This window comes from Drosophila biarmipes, chromosome 3L (genome assembly GCF_025231255.1).
Source record: "Drosophila biarmipes strain raj3 chromosome 3L, RU_DBia_V1.1, whole genome shotgun sequence".
Lineage (NCBI taxonomy): Eukaryota > Metazoa > Arthropoda > Insecta > Diptera > Drosophilidae > Drosophila > Drosophila biarmipes.
In genome coordinates, this window is record NC_066613.1 from 27,070,804 (window position 1) to 27,093,440 (window position 22,637).

The 22,637-nt window shown below is 40.9% G+C and overlaps 1 protein-coding gene across 3 annotated transcripts; it reads right to left on the reverse strand.

Moving 5' to 3' along the window:
- Positions 1 to 1,162: 1,162 nt before the first annotated feature.
- Positions 1,163 to 22,549, reverse strand: LOC122819036 (C-type lectin 37Db). 3 transcript variants are annotated; one of them, XM_044095082.2, is made up of 5 exons: positions 21,598 to 22,549; positions 16,442 to 16,909; positions 8,424 to 8,527; positions 4,139 to 4,247; positions 1,163 to 1,728 (listed from the first exon to the last, which is right to left on the reverse strand). In XM_044095082.2, exons 1-5 carry the CDS (start codon positions 21,806 to 21,808, stop codon positions 1,478 to 1,480), a joined length of 1,143 nt encoding a protein of 380 aa, XP_043951017.1. In that variant the 5' UTR covers positions 21,809 to 22,549; the 3' UTR covers positions 1,163 to 1,477. The 3 variants fall into 3 exon arrangements, with proteins under 3 accessions (XP_043951017.1, XP_043951019.1, XP_043951018.1); XM_044095084.2 differs by lacking the exons at positions 16,442 to 16,909; positions 21,598 to 22,549 and adding exons at positions 11,816 to 12,005; positions 12,123 to 12,254; XM_044095083.2 differs by lacking the exons at positions 16,442 to 16,909; positions 21,598 to 22,549 and adding an exon at positions 11,816 to 12,245.
- Between the last annotated feature and the right edge of the window lie 88 nt (positions 22,550 to 22,637).

Here is a 22,637-nt window from a genome sequence, read left to right on the forward strand (position 1 = left end):
TTCATAGATTTTTTATAAGTTGTTTCGTATATTTGCAATTTTTTTAAAGTCTCCTAATAAGGACATTGCTTCACTGCTTTGAAACATAAGCGCTACCCATAGAACCAGCTGATTTGCTCTCTTCAGAACCCTCTCTTTGGGAATCTTCTGCGCATGCGCTCCCTTGGTCCCGGCTCTTTGGGCGAGCCGAAGTCGTCCTGTCTGTTCCCGCGGGTCCTGTTTTTGTGACTAGCCCTTGCCGGCGGCGAGAGTTCCGAGGGATGCGACGGGGAATCCTGGCGAACAGCTGGCCTCCAGGACAGAGAGGAGGCATCCACATCCACTGGGATTAGGACAATGGGACAGACGACCAAGTCGCGAATCGCTGGCAACAATGTTCGCCAAAAGCTCTTCTCTCATCGCTGGAGCAGAAAAAGGAAATCAAGGATGGAAATCTCGAAGCCCCTCCCTTCCCCTCCAGCTGATTATTTTATAGGCATTAGTTTTGTTTAGTTGCCACACAGACAGGTGGCTGCAGCCATTCCCCAGGTGAAAATGTGAGGAAAAGAGAGTGAAGGACTTTCGGGGGAACACTGCTGACAGGCACTTTCCATTTTATTTGCGCGCATTATGGCAAAACAGGATTATTGAGCGGGAAAAGGGCGCGAAGTGGGCGTGCTGTTCAAAATGGATTGCTCATACGCACCGTTGCACCCATGGGAACCGCCGATGAAATGATGAGCTTACTTCCCCCAACATGATGGATACTGCTGTTGCGGTTTCAAATTGTACAGATGGACCCGATTAGACTAATTAAAAATCATGCTAGTATTACTTTGGGCACTTTAATTAAAATGTGAGGGAATAATGCTAAAAGCCTTTACAAGTTAAAAGCTAAATGGGCATAAATTCCAGTTGATGTCCTTGATAATTTGCTGGTTTAAAATTATGCAAAAGAACAGTTAAATCCAATCAAAACGTGCGGAAAAATAGGCCAAAAAATTATTATTTTCGGTTTTTAATTAGTGATTGCTCATTCACATTTGAGGAAATAATCCTTAATCGCATTTGCCAGTTACAAGTGGAGTGCCATTTAATTGAATTATTAAGCAGCTGATGTCTCTGACCACCGAATGAATAAACAGATTTTAATTAATATGGATTTTCATAAAAACAAAAAAAGTTGTTCGTTCGTATGATACATTTTATTTATATTTTACATGAGACAATAAGGCAATCCTAGGCATAATTTAATTAGGCTTACTAGCTAATTATCAAGAAGAATTTTTTACACTTACGCAACTAAGCTAAGAATACCGAATTTAGATCGTTCAGCTGTGAGTGTTCGACATTCACATTCCCGTTCACTTTTACTTTTACTTTCACCGGACTAACAGACAGTTCAGCCCAGCTAGTAAATCACTTAATCGCATGTGTATCCCCTTGTGAAGTGCGGATTCTGGGCTATCCAGGGACCCGTGGACCCGTAGATCCTCCTCTAATTGGGCTGCACTTCGCAGACGAAGTAGGTCTCGAAGCTGCAGGGCGAGTCGTTCCACTTGAGGCCCTTGCCATCGCGGTTCCACAGCTCCAGGCAGTTCTCCTCCTCGCCGTTCTCATACCGGAAATTGTTGGGCTCCCCGGCGTTCCAGTTGGTGAATGTGATGGGTCGGCCGGTGGCCATCCAGAAGAAGTTGCCCTCGTCGGCCAGGTCCGTGCCGGAAATCCAGAAATGTTCGTGGCCCAGGCCTGGAAATTAAATGAAAAGCGATCGGATTAAGCTTGAGGAACTTATGCATGCAAATTGTGTTTTTTCTGGCTTATTCTCTGTACCGAAAGGTATATAGGTTCTAAGAAATTTCTAGAACACCTCTAAATACTTCTTTCTATAAACAGTAAGTCTGCCAACTCGATACTACAAAATAAACGAACAGCGAAATTCTCTTGAAGTAGACTAGTAATTAATACCGGCACCGAAAAGTATGCATTGAAATATTTAAGGTCCCTGTAGCAGATTTTTATCTAAGAATATATCTAAGTTGGAAAAATCAATTAACGTTTAGAGTTAAATAAATCAATTAAAAACCTGACACTCATAGATGAAATCTGATTTATACCCCGCAAAAACTAAACCAACTTGATTATGTTACAGCCTGCTGGAAAGTATTAAATTAAATCTTTCAACTGTCCGCCGGAGCCAATCAAAACAACTTTACCCTGACAAAACACAGGCAGTCGACAGCTGGACAGCTGCATTCATATTGGCCTAGACTACTCGGCGTGCAAAAACTGAAATCGGTTGAAAGCCGATCAATATGACAATAGAGACCCGGCCAGCAAACAAAAGCATTTGCAAATGCCGCAGGAATGGACCCGGAGGAATTGTGAGCTGGACAGTGGACTTTCTAGTGCCATAATACACGGAAGTTGGTAACCGAAAACCCATAGGAAAAGGGGTCGAGTACGGGGAGTGGGAGAACTGGAGATTGGAGCTGGAGTAACGAACTCCGGTGCACTTTCCATCGCATAAATCTCCATAAAAACACACATGGCAATAGACGCAGACAAACGGAAAAAGTGAATGTTGCACATTTTTGTTGAAAGCTGACCGCCGCAGGGCCATGGGCCAGAGCCACGCCCACTCACGAACGGGTGGGGGAAATAACAATAAGCTTTGAAGGGTTGAGCGCACTCTGTAGGCTACCAAATACCCAGGGCTATAGTAACTAGCTGTTTGAAAATCGCAATAGATACCATTCTCTTGGTAACAGAAATTTAAAGAGATTTGATAACAACCTTGCTAAGTGTCCAAAAGTATGCAACGATATATTTTGATATTGGAGAAAAACCATTTAATATTTTTCACAGCCCTCCCCTTTTAAAGATTTTTGTTTAATATCTACAGATCTAAAACCCAAGGAAGCGTCTTAGGACCGCTACTGTACTCCATCTTTACAGCAGACATCCCCAAGCCAAGCTATGAAGAAATGACCTACGACAACAGCAAAATGCTGCTGGCCAGCTTCGCTGACGACGTCTGCTTTCTCAGCTCCTCGAACAGTGAGACCGAGTCTTCACAAACGCTGCAAACCTACCTCAACGAATTCGAGAAATGGGCCACGGCGAACAATATCAAAATCAACGAAAGCAAATGCGTAAACGTTTGCTTTACGTTACGCCGAAAAACAACTCCGGTGGTCCACATTAATAATGTGGACATAGAGCAAGCGACTAAGGCGAAATACCTAGGCCTCACACTGGACAAACGCCTAACCTTCCGAGAACATATTGCCAGAGTCGTCAAAATGTGCAACCTAAAGCGGAACCAATTATTCTGGATGCTAAACAAGAAAAGCAAACTATCTCTAAGATGCAAGCGGCACATTTATCAACAAATCATCGCACCAACTTGGAGATATGGAATCCAAATTTGGGGAGTGGCGGCTGCGTCCCACCGAAAACGTTTCCAAACCGTCCAGAACAAAACATTAAGACAAATCACTGGCTGTGAGTGGTTCGTTAGCGGCCAAACGCTTCACAATGACCTAAACCTGAGTCTTGTTGAAGACCAAATATCGTTCTTCTCAAGCAGGTACAACGACCGTCTAACTGCCCACCGTAATCGTCTAGCCCGGAGATTACAGGGGGCTATCCCAATTCGCAGGCTCAAAAGAAGACATTTTGGGCTGCTCCTAAGAGACTAATATGAATATATTATTTACTTGAAACTAGTCGTAATTTGAGCTACTCCTATATACCAAGTTGAAAACTAATTATAATTTATAATTAAGAGATTATTTACTTAAGAAAACATTTAGGTTAAAGGCTTTAATTAGATCTGTTCCTGGATTATATTAAATAAAGATGTTAATTAAAAAAAAAAAAAAAAAAAAAAAAAACAGATCTAAAATCGTTTTATAAGGTGCCCAAAACCGTGCAACAATTTGTATTGACTTATACTGCCCATATGTGTAGTATATTTTTGGACACTTCTCCGAAGAATTTTATCTCCCCAGAGATATCAATTAAGGTTTCTAAACAACACATTTCACAGGAAAACTCTTGATTGCCCCCGACATAAAATGCCATCTCGGCACGCTTCTTCCTTTAATCAGTTTGCCCCTGCGAAATCGTTTTTTCAGCTCCTCCGCCAACTTACCAAAGTCACGTATGTGCTTCTCCAGTCTATCGTTCTCTTCCTGTGATGAAATGCTGGCCAGATGCATGCCATGGTACCGGCAATATTGTGTGGCTTTGAACCAGTTTGCCTGCAAAGGAAAGAGCGAAAAAACACACATGGAATTGAATTGAATAGAATTTAAGATGCATGCCAAGTTAAAGATTATGTAATTGTGTTTGCGCAATCGGTTGACCCAGTTTCCGAACGTCGAGAGATCTCAATCCTCCGCCAGCCACTGAAAGGTGCCATTCAATCTCGGCTCCCCAACAACCGACACTTGTCAGTAGAAAAATAAGCCCAGAGATTTGTTTTCTCCTGGTTTTTTGCGGGCAGGCACATATCTGCCAGGATGTGTGAAAGGGGAGGCACTGGTCACGCATTCGCATGGAAATCGAGTTTATCTTCGGATCTGCGTGGGGTTTGTAGCCAATTAGTGTTGGTTGCTGTATCTGATGCGGTTGGCCTATCTAAATGTTATCAGAATCGGAATTGGCATCGGAATCTGAATTGGTTTTGGGCTATATGGCGAATGGCCATATCCTGTCCGCCCTCCTCCGCCCCGAAAACAACATATTCAATTAACTCTAATGGACTTTGGCCATTGGGTCATTAGCAGGAATGGATGGTTAGCGCACAAAAAATCGGATGGCTAGTGGGGCCATATATCTCCCGCTGTGAGCTGATGTGCACATAAATCGATTACGCAACTATCCATCCTGCATGCTGCCTTCTCCCTTTTCTCCCTGCTAACTTGGCTTTAATTGTATTAGCCGTAATTGTGCGCGAATAACGCGGGAGACGCGGCATCCTGCCATCCTGACGTGCCACATGTGGCATCCGCCAGCCAGCGAAGGTGTTTAATGCCTTCACTTGTCCTCCTCTCGCCTGAAAGTGTTTATTGGGCTGTAAAAGGTTCATCTCGCACGCCGAGAAGTCAATTAGTTTGGCGTGCAGGGCTCACAACAAAGGTAGTTCCTTGGCTGCCTTTAATGGCCCGGAATTCTGCTGCCAGGGAAACTGCAGAAGGTTAATGCCTTGTCTGACTCGCATTTTGATTTTGGTTGGCGAGAGTAGTTCCCAGGGCTGTCGAGGTTCTGACAAGGTTAGCGTACAAAGAAAGTCTTTGTTTGGCTTGGAAATATAATGATTATACTGAGGTCAAAGAATTTCACCTCCTCAGGAGACTTTGAAGGGTTTCAGAGAAATTAACAAAGAGAAATCACATTTAGGGTCTCCAAAAGTATGCTGCAAAAAATAAATTCTTTTAGAATGAATTCTTCGCACTTGTTTTTACGTTGCATACTTCTAGACACCTCTGAAAGTGAAATCCTTAACTAATTTATCTTTTTTACATGTTTGGTACTACCATTTTTCCCCAAAACCTAGTCTCAACCATTAGGCAACATTCCTGGGTTAATCAAATTGCGACCCACAAAATTCTGTTAAATCATTTGCAGTTGGCAACGGCTACCAATTAGGCGTCTGAAGTTTACACAAAACGCAATTGAGTGGCAACAAAATATTGGCCGTGTTGCTAATGTCATTAGCACAGCTAGCTCAACACATGGCCCACCTCCGCCTCTCAATTAGCTTTGATTTGATTTGCGCCTGCGTGAAGTCCAAATGACATTATGCCTCCGACTGCCGCTGTGCGGTTGTCAAGTCTTATTTTCCCCAAAAAAAATTTAATTGCTTCATTTGCATATTTACACGCGAAATGAATTTGCATCAAATTGCTCATATGTATTGCATAACACTGTGCCACTGCCCAAAGATAGTGAAAAAACCCAAAAACTGAATGACTTTTGAGATATTTATGAAAGGCTGCGGTAGAACTCTTAATTAAACATTCCCATAAATAATCGGAAAACACTTTGGAATCGAAATGCGTGGTTAATTAACTGGGCAATATGGGAAAAGAAGGAATACCAAAAACGAAAATAAATATTTAACTTTCTGAACTTGGGAATGCTCTAAAAAATTATCATTGGCTTTAGAAGACCGTTATGTTATAACTTGTTAGGTCGCATTAATTATGATAATTAAGTCGTAAAGATAATCATAATAACAACGAAGATTTCCATATTTATTGATATATAAGAATTTTGACTTAAAATTCCTGGAATTATATTAGATTCTTTAAAAATAAAATATTATCTCAGCAAGAGTAAGATCAAAATAAGCGGCTTAATAATTGAATTCCAATTAATTAAAAGCAAAGATAAGCACAATAACAATATATATTTCAATTTTAATGGAACTGATAACAACGATTTATAAAGTGAACAAAAACATCTTGAATCCCTATTTCAGTTAGAGTGAGATCAAATAAAGCGAGTTAAAAATTAAATTCAAATTAAAATGCCAACCTTCTGAGCTTTTGAGAATTGGCAGGGCAGTTGTGGGTGTTGAGGCGAGCGGGATGAAAGGAGATACAGATAGAGCGAGGTACCGTTAGCGAACACGAATTGGGAATATTTATGGATTTTATGGATTCGGTTCTGTTTTCTGGGTGGTTTTCGGTATCTGCTGCCTAATCAGCCGACTGGTTGGAGGGAGATGGATTTTTTGCAGTTAATTAACGAGCTAATAATTAATTCATTCCTTTGTTTATCCCGGCGGCAGATTGCAAATAGAATTGTTTTATTTACACGCTCACTCAGAATCGTTTATAAGGCAAAATATGCAACGAAAGTTGATTAAATATTTATTTATTTGCTTTCTGCTCTTCGGTGCAATTAAAGCGTTCAAATGTCGAATTAAAATTGCGGAAATTTATTTGTCATCGCCTGGGTATTAAAAATTAACGAAAACATTTTTATTGTGCCAAGAAATTGAGGGATTGTGTTTGGGATTAATCGGCTTTTGTTTGGGGAGATTTTGTTCTGGTTTTTACGTGTGATATTTATGGCAGGATTGACTCGTTAGGAACTTACATGCATGAGTAATACTTTCAAATTACTTACTTACAAATGACTTACAAAAAAAAACAATCTCAACCCAAAATTTATAGTTGCCATTTATGAATACAAGGTTCCGTTAAGCTGGTAGATCTATTAATCCGCCAATCCAACCTCTATAAATCCGACACTTAACCTCTTCCTGAAAGACCTGCCCCACCGATTGATAATAACGATATGCAGCCACTATTTTTACAATGGTGAAGCGGTTTTAATTTTATGGCACTGCCTTTAAAGTTCAAGGGGACTCTGCCGAGCATTTTATGAATATGAAAATATAATTCAGTCTGACGTGGAACCAGTAAAGAGTCCAACTTTAGTGAAGCCACTCCTTCCGTCTCTTTCTGTTACTCATACGACCAGTGGTCAAAAAACCAAAGCGAACGCCTTTTTGATGCTTTGACTAATTCGTTTTTAATATGAATAGCGTCTTTGTTACAGGTTTTTCTATATCCACTGACCAGCCACCAAGCACGCGCCTCTTTTTGATACCCTAGATATTTTTATTCATGGTCGATTTGCTGGGATTTTTTGCTTTTTGCTCGGTTTTATGTTTCTGCTTATGTTTATCGGCTTTGTTTTTAGAGATGACTTTGGGCCCAGTTCTGAGGCTGTTTTTGATCAACAGAGTTCGTATTTCAATAAATAAAGAGCTCTGCAGTTGAATGATCTTTAGCAGTTGGAGGGTCTTTTAGCTTTAAATAGAAACTGCATATAAATAGAAAACATTTAAAATTAATATTGGCTTAGGTTAATTTAATACTGACGTTACTAATCACATTTTAATAATTTTGAATAAGTGATTATCGTAATTAAAGAAGCATTTTTGACTGATGCATAATTTTTAAAAAATAAATTTTGTTGTGACTAATATTATCGATGCGGTGTTGATGTTGTATCTCAGCAAAGAAAGAAATAATGATAGGCAAATTTGTCAAACAAAAACCAGAGCATTGTTATCTAATAGGATGTAAACACGTGGCTTTTACACAAGACTATGGATTGTTTCGTTATGAAAATACCCCACAAATAGGCTTTGTGAAACGAATTCTGGTTTTCTTCCCCCGCACCCCAGGCCAAACCAGAAACCTGCTGATCAGTGTAATGCACGAAGTTAAGCTTCTTTAACCGCCCCTGCTGCAATATTCCATATGCATATGCAACCATCTTGCAATCAGCGGCAGCTGAGAAATCGGAGACCCATCAAACCGGACTTGTGGAACCGTTGGCTCCGTTGGGTCAGTTGCATTCGCCGGCTGCCTTATGTTTGTGGACCGTTTTGTGGGGCGTGGAATGCGGCTCACCTTGAAGAAGATGCCGAGGTAGTAGCGCTTCTCCCCGAGCTTCAGCAGCGGCATCGTCCATTTGTTCGGCGTGTACTGGGACTCATCCACGCAGTTGGGGCAATCTAAAAATAGGGATCGGAAAGGACGGAGGATTAAAATAAGCTTATGGCAAATATGGAAACGATCTTAGCGCATTTCATGCGAAAAACGAGGCACAAATGGGCTGGGTGATGTTTCGACTTAAGGATAACTGAAAGGCCTTTCCTTATTATACACGCAGAAAAATGTAAGAAACTTTTACAATGCATTTTACAATCTAAATATCATATAGTTGTATAATGGGTTAGTTTTCTGAGTTTAAAATATTCATACAAGAGCTGTTATATCTTTACACACATTTCCTGATATATCGTTCTTGCCATCACGAGGTCATTGTCGTTTTTTGAATAAAATTTTAAATATTATGCAAACCTTTGTAATAAAAGATCTATAAACTATGAAAATACACGAATTTTAGGCAACGAATATCCAGTTTCTCTGGCACTTAAAACAAGCGTATTCACATGTTTGGTTAGTTCGTAAAACCAAAAGGACTTAAACTGGTTTGTTTAGCATTAGTGAAAATAAAAATGGTGATATGCAGGCAATTCTCGCTTCTTTAGGTTTATCAACGTTTATAAGGTGTGTTGCCTTGTGCTTGATTCACACTTGATCGTAATTAGTCTATAAATGTGGTATTGCCAAAAGAGAAAAGCGTTAAACTATAAATTTTATAGGGGAATATAACTTATAGAACCGGAGTTCTTTTCTTTCACTCTTCGATTGACTCATCCCCTGACTAATTAACTGTCGCATAAAACCTCACTTAATTTGTGTTCTTAAATGCCGAACCCACCTTAACGGGCATCTTATAGACCGAGTGGACAAAAGACTTTAAGACTAATTGCAAGCGATGCGCGACATGTGTGTAGTGCCGAGAGTGAGTTATGAAAGTTTGTCCAGATGCCAAAGGAAACGAATTCGAGTTGGGAACTGGTTCCCTTTTGGAATTCTCCGAGAACCCGCTCGACTTGTCCAACTGAGCTAAGCATAGTCCGCGGTGACGCACAAAGTTCAATCCAGCTTGAACTAGAACTCATTTCGGATATATCTAAATCAAGGTCGAGTCAATCTGTTGTTTGGTCTTAAGTATGTGAAGGTCACTTACGTTATATTCTTCCGAAATAAATGTCTTGAAAAGGCGAAACGGTTTCCCCTTTGTTTGTAACTGTCTTTCCGCTACAGCTTATTAATTAATCATACGCCATGTCTGCCCATCTACAGCCACGAACATTCTGCAAAGACCTTGCTGAAATTCGCTCTTCGTTGATGGCGATTGTCGAATGCCGCTGATATATGAAGGGGCGTAGTGACAAGGGGTGCACTCCAAAAAGAAATAAATTTACTTTGAACACCGGGCCAAGTCCGTGTGAAAACATGGACAAAAAGCAGTTAACATTTTGACTCCATCGTAAACAATGCAAAAGGCGGTTTAAAGCAATGTCCGAACAATGCGCAGATTTGGCAAGAGTTTTAGGTGTCTGGGAGTTGGCTAATTGCAAACAAAATCTTTTCTATAAGGGAAAATTAGGCTAATTTTCAAGGGTTTCACTTTGGGATTAGGTTTCTATACATGCATATCTTCTATATCTAAATTTCAACCATATGTTTATGCTTAAAATTAACCAACATTTTGTTAACACGATAAACATATTTATTTATTACACCTGCTCAACGAGCGTTAATTAAAAAATGTTTATGACTTATAGTGCTTGTAAAACTTGTCATTTATGCTAGCCTATGCTAATGAGTTAAGTATTAATTTAAAGTAACTTTTAATTAAAGTTGTAATTGTTTAAATTTTATATTTTGTTAATGGACAGCCAGGGGAACCACTTTGTTAAGCAATCCGTTTTGTCACCTTTTATTGTTACTCTGAGTCCTCTACTTTCAATGCAATCTGTGCTGTTGCATCATGGAATTAAGGCTTCTCTGTTAATTAATTTTCCTCCTTATAAGCAAAATTAAAGACCGGTTCCGTCTTCCTGCTCCTCCCTCAAAATAATTATAGGACTGACTTGAAACAAATTAAAGGTGCCAAATTGATTAAGATCCGAACTGACATGAAGTTTCAACTTTGCATGCAGCTTTCATTCGCCAATCAACTTCAAAGATAACCGTAAAATGATAGTTTATTAATTTTTAATGCAAACACTATTCGATTATAGTTTCTCGTGTGTGGAGGCGATTTATCATAAGAGTTATAAACCAGTTTTTAGCCGAAAAGTCAATGTCAATTTGGTTTCTTTTCAAGAACTGGTATAGCTCCTTTATCCCCCCAAACTGCAAAATAAAATAATATTTATTAAGCATTCTGCGAAGAAATCATCAAAAATATAGCCAGACATGCAGTTTATTTTCTAAAACTTTTAAATGACATTTAACCACATTTATAGCTGTCGCTTCCTACCAAATACAAATTTTTGTAGAGGAATATCTTCGTGTTTATGCTAATTGTGTTGGGCATGCAAACAGACAAGAGAATATTTAGTATTTAAATGGGTTTTTTTCGGTTCTCTGTGATTTGCTTTTGACTTTTATAAATATCATAAATTCCTTACTTTTTTAACAGCTTAGCAACATATGTTTTGGTTTTGTATTTTAAAGATTCACGAGCTGTTACTTAATATCTTTGACGTATTTGTATATATAAAATGTTTATGACTTATAGTCATAATAACAAAATAGTGTAATTGCAGTGCAAATAATTAATTTATTACTAATTCTCCTTTTATACATTTAACCCTGACCACCAGTTCACTTTTTGCTGCCTTTACCTCGATTTCGACCTAAATTGATCGCCTCTTCCAGTGATTTATATTGGCTTTTGTATAAATTTATTTTGTCCCTTGATGAGTGGCTTGTGTCAACGAAATGGCTTGTTTTACTACAAACATTTCAGCGGGCAACAGAAAAGGCAATAAAAATGCAGGCAGGTGCACAAATAAACATTTGACTAATTTCGATCCAAATGGCCAGCGAGACCAAAAGCCAGAAAAGGCCGAAAGCAAATCTAATTGGGCCAAAAACAGAGAGAGCTCGCGATAAATTAAAATGGAATGCCGTGGCCCAAACGGTAGCTGTCCAAACACAGTTTATGCCAAATACATCATCCATTTTGGCTCAAAACTCCGCAACTAAGCTTCCCAGCCTCACACATCCCACCTAAACCCAACCAAGCAACCCAATTCGAGAAAGTGAAAGTGAGTCAACGTTTGGGTTCGCTTTTTGTCAGGATTCCTTTATCATATGTGGGTTATGCAACGGGGCTATGCTATCCATAGTGTTTGTGACGACTTTTCAAGACCTACCCGCTACAGGACCTTGTCCTTTGTTTGGCGACGCCAATGTCCTGTCCAAAATGCACAGCACTTGGAGGCCGATTATCACAGTCAAAACGAAATACTTTTGCATGATGCCAGCTATTGTGTTTATGAGCTATATGCAAATGTTGTTTTTTCCGTTTATTTTTTGCTTTACACACTTCCGCACACTTTTACCCTGAAATTCCGTAAAATATTTGTAAAATGTGATTCGAAAAAATGTCGCTTTTGTTTTTCAACATATATCTTTATCGGTCGTTGGTTGACTGGTTCGAATTATGCATTTATGAATTACTTTAAATACAAAATAGATGCTTATCGCATATAATCGAAAGCTGGCAAAAAGCGGAGACGAGACTTCAGTTTTTGGATCGTATTGAGTGGTGTGCGCAGGCGTGCGCCCAAACTGACCGTCGGCTGTCGAAGAACTAACTCTTTCGGCTCAACTTGGCTCAAACCAAGGCAGAATTCCCTCGGAGTTTTCGGTGGGTTTCTCTCGGAGATGCGGAGAAGCTGCCGCAGAAAACCACTCAGAGAGATCTTCGGACTCGGAGTTGGTTAACTGGCTAACTGGTTTCAGAGAGCGTCCAAGATCTCCGAAGCCTCGAAGACGAACTTGTTTGCCGCAAAAAGCGAATCGAGAGCCGAAAGATTAACATCACCCGAGATCGACCATACACGGTTATTCATATGTGGCTGGTGGATAGGTGGCTATATGGACAGGGGGATATGGCCAACGGTCGGCGGATACTTGCGGTTGTTTGTCAAACACTTGACACAACCTCAGCTGGAGATCGAGAGCTCGAGTGGCATCTGAAGCCGATTCGGAATCCGAGTCTTAGCCGAGTCCGAAGCCTCATCAAGGTGAAACGTGACGCTAGGCGAACCCCACACCTTTGGATAGAACGCTCTAGTTTAAAGACTCGAATGAGGCTTACCTGGTGTCCAAAGAACTTTCAAAAACCAAAGTTTCCTTTTCTAAAAATACAAAGACATGGGTTTCTACTGACTAATATGAATACACTCAAGTTATTTGTACACCTAATCAAATATTCTCCACATATATTTCCCGGTGAAGAAACAAGAAACCGGAAGACTTAAAAAACCCAAATGACTCACTGGCTAATTAAATAAAGTATAAATGGAGTACAGATAAAATAAAGGACTTCTCATAAATCTAGGCTAATTTAACATGGTCTGAAACTACCGGGTGCAAGACGAAAAGTGGAACCATTTCAAAATTCTGGTTTCCCATCTGCGGTTTTTGAACTCCCCCTCCGATCTGATCTGTTCTCTTCTCATCTGATCTGAATTCCGATCTGGGATCTCGGATTACGCAATTTCCCCCGGGATGGGATGCACTTCGTATGTGGGCTCCGAATTTGGTGTGCTTATAAACTGGGCCGAACCAGAAAACGTCACTTCTCACTGTTGCTGGCCGAATTTCTTAACAGCGACCTTGGGATGCAGGTGATGAACTAGTTTTTGGCTTAGATTGCTCGCTTCCCCAGCTGCTTTTCATTCAGCGAATGCTGGCTTGTGTGTGGTATCTACGGTCTCACACTGCGTATACGCGATGCTGGTCAGGTATCAAGAAGAAGTGATGGGAAGACAAATGGTGGAATAACAATAAAATATATTTTAGCCAGAAAGAAGGTGGGTTGGTGGGTCATCTTGGAAAATATTTTGGGTACCTTTGACCACAATTTTTGGTTGCCTAGTTGGGTTAATAATAACAATTTTCTGGCATATTAAAAATAAATTACTGAATAATGAGATGATATTTTTTGAACAAGTACAAATCACAACCATTCCTAGGTACTTAAAAGAGCCTTGCGAAATTCCATCTTAAAGACTCCATAATGTCTGCGATTAAAGCTTGAAGTTCTTTGCCAAATTGTGAAACCATTAAGTTCATAAAACACAATACTGTGCCGGCCATTAAGAGTCGGCCATAAAAATTGATTGTCTCGCTGAGGGGGACAAAAACTATTGACAACTTTTTGCGGAAAATGTCAGCAGCAGCAGAAAAAGATTCGAAAATTCCGATGGCAAAGGGGAGGCACAAAGAGCCGGAGGAAAACGCATCTGCAATGGCCGCAATTTGTGAAGAAATCCGAAAACCAAGTCCAAAAATCAAGTGGTTCCACTTGTTGCATTTTGCACGAAGAAACAGCTTCATGTTGTCGCCCGGCTGTTTGTTTTTTTCTCGGCTTGCTTACGTGATTTAAATTAATTATTTGGGTCTCCTGGTATCTTGTAAGCGGCATCGATTCAATTTCGACGTTCTTCTGGGGCGGACTAATTAATTAATTGGAAACAAGCAATCGGCGAAACAAGAAAAGATCCGGAGCAGCTGAAAATTGAATGGGAAATTATTCAGATTTTCAGTAGTTTTATGTGCAGCACGCCAACCAAACCAGATTATAGACGTTTGAGATACAATATATAGGCGACGAGTTCATTGCTATTCACTAAAAACCAAGGCCACAGCCGATGGACATCGGAATTCTTCTGGGGGATTCACCGAATCGGAAGTGATTTTAGTATTTACAATTAACTTAAGTTACTATAAATTATAAAACCATTAATTGTCATGAATACGCTGTTAATTTGTGGATATATTTTAATAAACTTAATGATATAATAAGCCTTTGGCTAATGACCAATGGGGATTTGCATAAGTTTTCTGAAAATAGATTTCGTAAGACCATTCTTGGAACCGAGAGATCCCCCGATACGACCCTGGCATGTGATTCGACTCGGGTGAATCCCCTGAAATAAAAATTCAGCGGGCAAACCTTCATCATCTCGGTCTACGCAATGAATGGCCTCTGATGGATCTTCGAACCTGAGCTTTTACAATTCGTATGACGCTAATGGAATGGAAATTCGAATACAGATTTTGTATGCTAATTTCAAACACACTCATTTTTGGTTAAGGCGGTTTGTTGAACTAGATAACTAGATCCAGTTTGAGTTTGTGTTCTAATTTTATTGTTCGAAACTAGTACCTTTTATAAGTTTATTCATTTTTTCATTAGGGGAATTACATACAAAAAAGTAAAGTTCTTGAAATTTGCTTAGATTCCTTCCTTTACGATTAATTAAAATAGAAAGAACAATGACAGCCTGATTTTAAAATATTTATTTTTAAATACTGCCATAGCAGCTCGTAGATTAAAGCAGCTTCTTCCCCATAAGATGCAATAACTCACTTCCGTTTCCTCGCAGCCCATGCAAATTCTTATCTCAAACGCCTGTCGCACTGAATTTGAGAGATTCGCTAACAAAGTATCCTCAACTAGTTCTCGACTTTTAAAAGTGGGTGCAATGTCTCCCCGACTTCAGTTTTATGGCAGCTCTTTTGTCTCACATTCTTTTCGACTCGTGTGTGGGTAATAAATTTTAATGGTTTGACGTTTAAGTTAAATAAAATCCCGACATCGAACTTCTGCTAGAGTCGTCTTGATTCGATTCGATGCGATTCGATTCGTGGTCGTAAAATGTGCTCAGGGTTAAAATCGGTGCGAAAAAAGGAGGGACGGTTGGCAACCAGTTTCGACCCTGGTTTAAGTGAAATAAAAGCTTCATAAATTTGCCAATTTTTTCGCCTTAAATTGTGTAAATAGCCTGACAAAACGAGGCCCGTCTGATATGTTATGTAAACACCCCGTTGCAGCCCGAGGCCATTCATCATACGCACTGTGGTCCCGGAGGCGACAAAGCGATCAGTGCCAACAAAAAGCTGCGAAATGCAAATAAATAATGAACGGGGTAATGCTTGAAAAGTGCGGGTAATGAGTTGGAATAGTTCCCCAGATAGTGGTGTGCAACAAGGCCTTAAATCATCCCAGGAAGGGATCAAACAAAAAGAAAACAAGGTGATGAAAATACACGAACATTTGAACAAATAACAGAGAAGTGTGGGGAACCGAATTCCTAAAGAATAAATACCAGAAGAGAATAACATAAGCAATATAAATTAAATAATAAAACTACCTTAACTATTCCCTCAGAAGTGACAAGCATTTTAAAAATTCATTAAACAACTTAAGGAAAAGAATTTGAGGAAATGTCAGTTAATTTTTTGCTAATCCTTAAAAGGCAACCTGAAAAAGGCTTCGGAACGTTAATTGTACCTTTTGAACCTCTTATGGAATTTTCAGGAACTCAAAATGGAATGAAAACAAAACAACTTATCAGGGAATAAATTAAAAGTGACAGCAGCTGAAGGCAAGGGACTCTCCAACTTGCCTTAAAAACCGAAATAATTTTATGGTATCAGATAGTTATTGTAACGATGCAGCTTGGAAGCTGAACCACTTTGAGTGGAACTAAACAAATTAAGGTGGATTGATGGATGGACAGCGCGGCTAATGGCATGAGCTCAAAGTAGTTTTGAAGGTGGGGTTCAACACAAATTCCATGCCTGATCACTCTATCAACGAGTGGGCCAACAGGGAATTGATGGATGGTTTTTAGGGAAAGAGAGCAGGTTGTTTCTCAGCTAAATATCTATTTTTATATTATAGTGTCGAACAGGGTTATTGAGATTTTAAAGATTGGTTTGTATATAAATATTTTGTGATCCATTAAGGACTCTCGACTCACCAGCATCGACCTCGTTCTCGCTGGGATCCCGATGGAAAATGTTGCCGTAGTACTGGTCGTGCTGCTCCGACTCCACGCTCTGCAGGGACTCCTGCACATCGTAGTCGAAGTCCTCCTGGTTGGCCTGTGGCTGCTGATCCCGCTCCCGCTCCTGATCCTGGTCCTGGTCCTCCTCCTCCTCCTCCCGCAGACGCTTCCGGTTGTAGCCACCTTGCCTCTTGGCGGCGGCCGCCAGGCGATTCCTCTGCGCTCCGCCACCGCTCCTCTTGAAGTTCCCGCCATCACTGGCCGCAAATCCTCGGGGACGAGGTCTGGGCGAGGGCTTCGGCTTGGGCAGGATGTCCGCGATGGTGGGGATCTTCTGGTTGGCCGTGCGATTGGGAAACAGCCGGCGCTCCAAGTAGTTGGCGAATATCTGCTGCGTTATCTGATTCTGGCGGGCGATCTCGCTCTGATCCAGTTGGGCGCCTGCAAGTGGAACCACAATTAATCAGCGAGCAAGTAGTCACCACATGTGGGTCACTCCAAGATATCAACTGTGCAATACCCCAGTCTTGATTTTTAAGGGTTTTTACATAAAGTGCGGGACTGACAACCCACCTTGAGGTGTTGAAAATAAAGTAATTATAAAGGAAACCTTAAAAATAAAAACGAAGTATGGTTACCCTTGTGGGTAAATATCATACACTATCATATACCCTAATAGCGAGCTAATGGCCTCAGTTAGGCAATAGAGTGGTGATTTTTTATATCCGAGTTAGGGCATCATCATGAGCACGTCACTTGATGAATTTTTGATTACATCGTTTGGGCCGCGAAGTGACACGCAGACATCATTCAAAGGTCTGGGAATCGGGGGAAGGCCCCTTGAGGCACCTTATAAAGTGTTTGATCGTGGCTCTTGAGCCCCTCCTCTGCCAGATGAAAGTGAGAAGATATGGTAATGATTGGGCTCTCCAAACTTCATCACTTGCCATTTCATCTCGCCAAAGACAAAAAGTGTGTCAAGGTCGGAAAAAAATACTTTTACTGCCCAGCAGTTAAGCGGATTGCAGTCGTTTTATGAGCCTTTCCAGTTTCCGGAGCTGCCAGTGATGAGTCCGAAATTGCCAAATAATTGATATAAATTGTAATTTTTAATCTGGGCCCCCAGATTGTGTTATATGTGCCCCGGCCAGCCCTCAGCTCCTAATTTGAGTGGCATTTCGGGCTTACTTTATCTGCAGGGCGCGAGAAGAACGCAGAAAAACAAGGCAAAATTTATTACGCAATTAACGTAATGTTTTAATATGATTTTAAATATACATATTTTTGCTCACTGCTTACCGCCAGTTAAGAGAACAAGAGTTGAAAATTCCGCCCTGACATTTGTCTGTGATTGAGTGGGGACTTGGCGGACTTCTGGCGGTTTTCGGGGCTTCAAGTGCGCCGACGTCAGGTGAAACATTAAAGCCGGATTAACGAAAACAAGGCCTCTGCTCACTTGACTTTGCACGGCGGATAATTCGGCGATTTATCTGATGGCCGCGGCCAATGAAATTGGACTCCCTGAATGGGCGAAGCACTTGGCGGTAAATCGGCTGAAAAGATCTTCATTTCGGATCGGAGGTTGTTAATCGAAAGTTCGTGTCTTCAGTAATTAAGTGTAAGCTGTGAGGTAATTGATTGGAAAGCTGTGTGGGGAAAGTCAATCGATTAAAAAGCTTTTGGAATAGGTTTTCAAAATATTTAGGTTGACTCGATTTCCTGGGCTAGCTTGTTGCTCTGCGAAAACCTCCCAGTTTCTATTGGTACCTTAACATTTCACTTCCATATTAAAGCTCCTTGCACTCAAGTTAAGTCCTATAAATAATTGTATGATAATTGATTAGTCCCATTAAACTTCAAGTTCATTCTCTCAATACAAAAAAGTTTTGTTCTTAACCAGCGGATATGAACATTTTCAAGCAAATTGCTAAGAATTAAAGTGCTTTGAATTCCCCGCGGATTGGCAAGTCATCGAACAAGACTTTTATTTGGGCATTAATTACCAATCCAGCTGGAATTAGACTTCGACTTTGAGGTCGCCTCCGAAACGAGAACAAAGGCAGCTCAACGCACTCAAGCAATCTCGAACAAACTCGAGTTCGTTGTTCAGTTTTCGTTCCCCAAGAGTCGGAATCCTTGGCTTGTTAACCGGGCATTATGCGAGATAATTTACGTGCCATTGTTGGGCGCCATTTACTGGCCGATTGAAAGTGGGGCACAAAATATGACAACGGTGGAAACGTGATGGCCCAAATGCTCTTGAAGTTGTGAGGAGCAGAGGGGGAGTTCTGATCACAATCGCCAATCGCTGATCTTGAAAGTGCACTCAAAGAACATGATGGCATAACAGTCAAAAATGTGTGGTTTAAAGGTCTGCAAAGGCACTGTTTTTCACTAGTTTTGTCATAGAATAAAATAAACGTATTTATTATCAACTAACAGAAAAGTAGTCGCTTATAAACAGCTAAATAATCACATTTCTTTGAGTCACTGTTCCCTCGAGCCGTGTTCCTAAATAAAATCAATATTATGCTGGATGGTTTAAAGTGCTAACTTATAATATTAATTTATCAAAGGATATTATAGCCTATCAAGCCCAAAAGAGGGATCTTTAAGCCCATTTTTGCCTGTGCAGCTGTCGATCGGCTGGGCATTCAATAGCTTCACGACTGTCTGACCCGGTTGTGTCTCCGATGTGGCGATGTGTATCTATATCGGGCAACAACTATATAGCAGATACTTGGATCGGCTAATTGTCGTTTGCACAGGCCCCATAAATCATGACAACTCGCTGAGGATGTTGGCTTCGCCTTGAGTAAAAAACGAAGCTATCAAAGCGGTAAATCATTTCCACCAGCATCTGCACTCTGCAGCCGGTACTTTGTGGCCAAGAACCGCCGCGAAATGTATCTGTATCTGAAACTCGGGGCTGCCACAAGCCGCTGCAGTTGCAACTGCGACTATTTGAGGGCCGTGCAATTGCAATTGCCGCTTGGCTGAAAAGAGGTCAATTAGCTGCGAGGAGTTGGCCAGAGACAAAGGATTTCGCAATTCCGCGCGCTAAACGATTGTTTTTTTCTCGGTGTTTTTTCTGCTTGCGAACCAGCTTCCACATTCCATAAAGATTCGTTTTCAAACGCTTGCGCAATCGGCTGTATCTCTTGTTTCGGGCAATTACATGAGCAGCCAACGCGGCGTATGCGTTACGCAGCTCTCCGATTTCCAGCTGTGGTCAAACTTCTCCGACTGACGCACCCAAGGTGCCCAAGAATCGGTCTTTCGTATGCACACTTTGATATATTAGATCATAAGTCAGCTAAGTTGGCAGCCGTGGTTCAATGTCAAGCTGAAAGGTCCGAAAGATTTATTTATTTGTTCAATGCTGAAATGTGTAATTATGTTCATAGGCTCAGGGGGATACTCTAACAAAGCAAAGAATAAATTTTGGTTGAATTTGTCTCCATATAAAATATTTTTCCAGGTAATAAACCTATTTTATTAGTAGCAATGTACCTCATTATTTATTTATAAATATCAATGTATTTATAGTTAACATTAACTTTGCCACTAAACTACCAATTAATATTAAAATTGGTTTTAGTTTTAAATGGGAGCAAAGTTGTCAACAAATTAACAGATTGAATTTCAATTATATGACAACAGAAACCTTAGATTGATGGATACCCAAGGAAAATGGTATGTAAAGGCTACTGAAAGAGTATTCAAATAACAAATAACTTCAAACAACTTTTCGTTATCTTGACAAATGGGTCTCTTAAGTGGTAGGCCTCATGCGACTATTCTTACATTTTAATACGTACATTAGCATATTTCTTATTTTGGACAACTTCAGCTCATTTCTGAACATCACGACAGGCGAATTCAATTTCCAATGCAAATCAAAATTCTTTGGTGGCTTAATCTAAGTAATTATTAAACAGGCTCGTCGAGGGGTTTTTGAACTCTTGTTTTTCGATTTTGCTTTTGGCTTTCTGCAGGCCCCTCCAGACTCATTAATCTTTTGGCCATTTCTGGGGAAGGTGCTGGGCCCTTCTGCGGCTTTTGTTCTGGCCAAAATGTCACGAGGTAAAGGACTGCGTTTAATGCGCTTTCTGATTTGCGTCAGTGTTTTCTTCTACTCAATATTTCACTTGGTGTTCTGAGGTCACCCCGCATTCCAATTTCAGAAACAAAGTCAAGCAGCGCGGCAAGAAAAAGTGAAATATGATTCAAACTGGATTTCTCGTTTCGTTTTATGGTTGAATATTTATGCAACCAGAAGATGGGCATCGAACTAGGTGCGATAGGTGCATGTACGTATGGGTATCCCAATATATGTATATCTCCAAATCAGGGGCTGGTTGATAAAGCATCAGATTCGATTTCGCTCATATGTTTATGAAATGCGAAATCTTTAAATGCCAAATGGTGCATGGGAAACCCAATTAGCATTTTAATAACAGCCAGAACTGTTTGTGTTGAAATCTGCTTTTTTGTTGTAAAACATATGCAAAAATCACACGACGAGCTTGCGAGTCGATATGTTTTGAAGAAACAGTGGAGACAAATGTATACGGATTTTTTATGCAAATGTACTTCTCTCTCGTTATAAATTCCTTTATGATTTTTGTTATTAGTAACGAAAAACTAGATTTGTTTGTATTTCCAAAATAAACGTATGCCAAAAACATTTTTCTTTTCCTTTAAACCATTAACCAGTAAAAAAGATAGATATAGTATATTAAATATATATATAGAATATTAAAATTGGTTTCTTTCTTAATTTTATCTTGTTTAAATAGTAGTCAATCGAACAGCTTGCCCTATGTCGTTAATTACTTTTTAGATTAGCAATTGCTTTTCCCAGCTTAAGCCTCTCTGTAACCCACGGAACCCTTGAAAAACCACACGATTTCCACCCACACCGCCCACATCAAGACCACATTAGGAAAAAGCTCGATTCAAAGCAATCTGGCCAAGAGCAATTGTTAGTATTTGCGAATCAATTGACACAGCCTCTCGACGATGTCCATCGCAGAGACTGAAGACCGAGGGCCCCTGACCCTGACACGGATTTACCACAATGGCAGGCCACTTGGAGAAGTGCCTCAAAGGGGCCAAGTACTCACCTCTCTTGTCACGGCCACTTCCTCCTCCGATTTCGGCCACAACATTGCTGTCACTCGCATTCCCGCCGACGTGGGGGTGTTGGCTGAGATGGAAGCCGTGTGGAACATTACTGATTGGGTTAGCCACCGGCGCTTTGTTAACTGGTGTATTATGGCCGGAGTCGACACTGGCCAGCGATATGAGCACTACAATGATCGTGGGGCGCCACATTGTCACCGACTTGTACTTTTCACGCCGAGTCTTGGGCACCAGTAAAAGTTGCAAGCGCACTTTCGGGAGATCTCTTTCAAAAGCACGAAACCGAAAACCGAAAACCGAAAACCGGGGAAAGCAAGTCGGCTATGGTATGGTATAGCCTCCGATCTCGAGCTGTAACCAAAAGCCAACTGACCGATGTTGGTCTTTGGGAGGGTTCGTCTCCCAGATCTCTAGCTATTTGGTATGCAGCTCAGCTTTCTAAATTATCAATTAATATCGGGCGAATGTTTTGTGTCGCTCGGATCTAGTTTTAATATTCAAATACTATTGGTTTTCTCCGCCCTACTGTCAACGGTCGACGGGGCGGCTGGGTCTTTAAGTCGGGGCCATTAATTTGCGCCTTCCAAGTGGATTTTTTGGAGCCAGGGTTCGATGCCTGCTCGTGAAGGCGAACGCGGATTAAGTAATCACCCAGCTAGATCTCCACTCAATTCACTTTCTTTCCGCTTTCGCAGAGAGACAGGGGATGGGATTGAGTGCGGAGAATTGGAGTGGGTTTTCGGGGTCTCCGGGGTCTCTCACTCTGGTTTTATGGTCCGTCGCGGGCCGATCTCAAAAGTTGCTCGCACTCGGGGCCGATCCGCCGAAGCGTTAACATCTAGGCTGGGGCACCGCAATGCGAAATACACGATCTGTACGCTTTTCTCGACTCTTTCTGCGATCGCACTCGCCGGGTTAACTTACAGACTAAAGCGTTTGAACGCAACTAAAACGAGTTCCTCGCTCGACTCCTCTCCGAGCCGTCGATCGGTCAGCTGGCCCGATCGCAGCTCTCTCTATA

Excerpts from the sequence above, each read along its gene's own strand:
- LOC122819036 (XM_044095082.2), bottom strand. The coding sequence starts at position 21,808 with ATGTGGCGCCCCACGATCATTGTAGTGCTCATATCGCTGGCCAGTGTC. Across the intron at positions 4,248-8,423 it reads ACCTCGGCATCTTCTTCAAG|GCAAACTGGTTCAAAGCCAC; the intron begins GTGAGCCGCATT and ends TTTCCTTTGCAG. Across the intron at positions 1,729-4,138 it reads GAAGCACATACGTGACTTTG|GCCTGGGCCACGAACATTTC; the intron begins GTAAGTTGGCGG and ends TTTAATTTCCAG.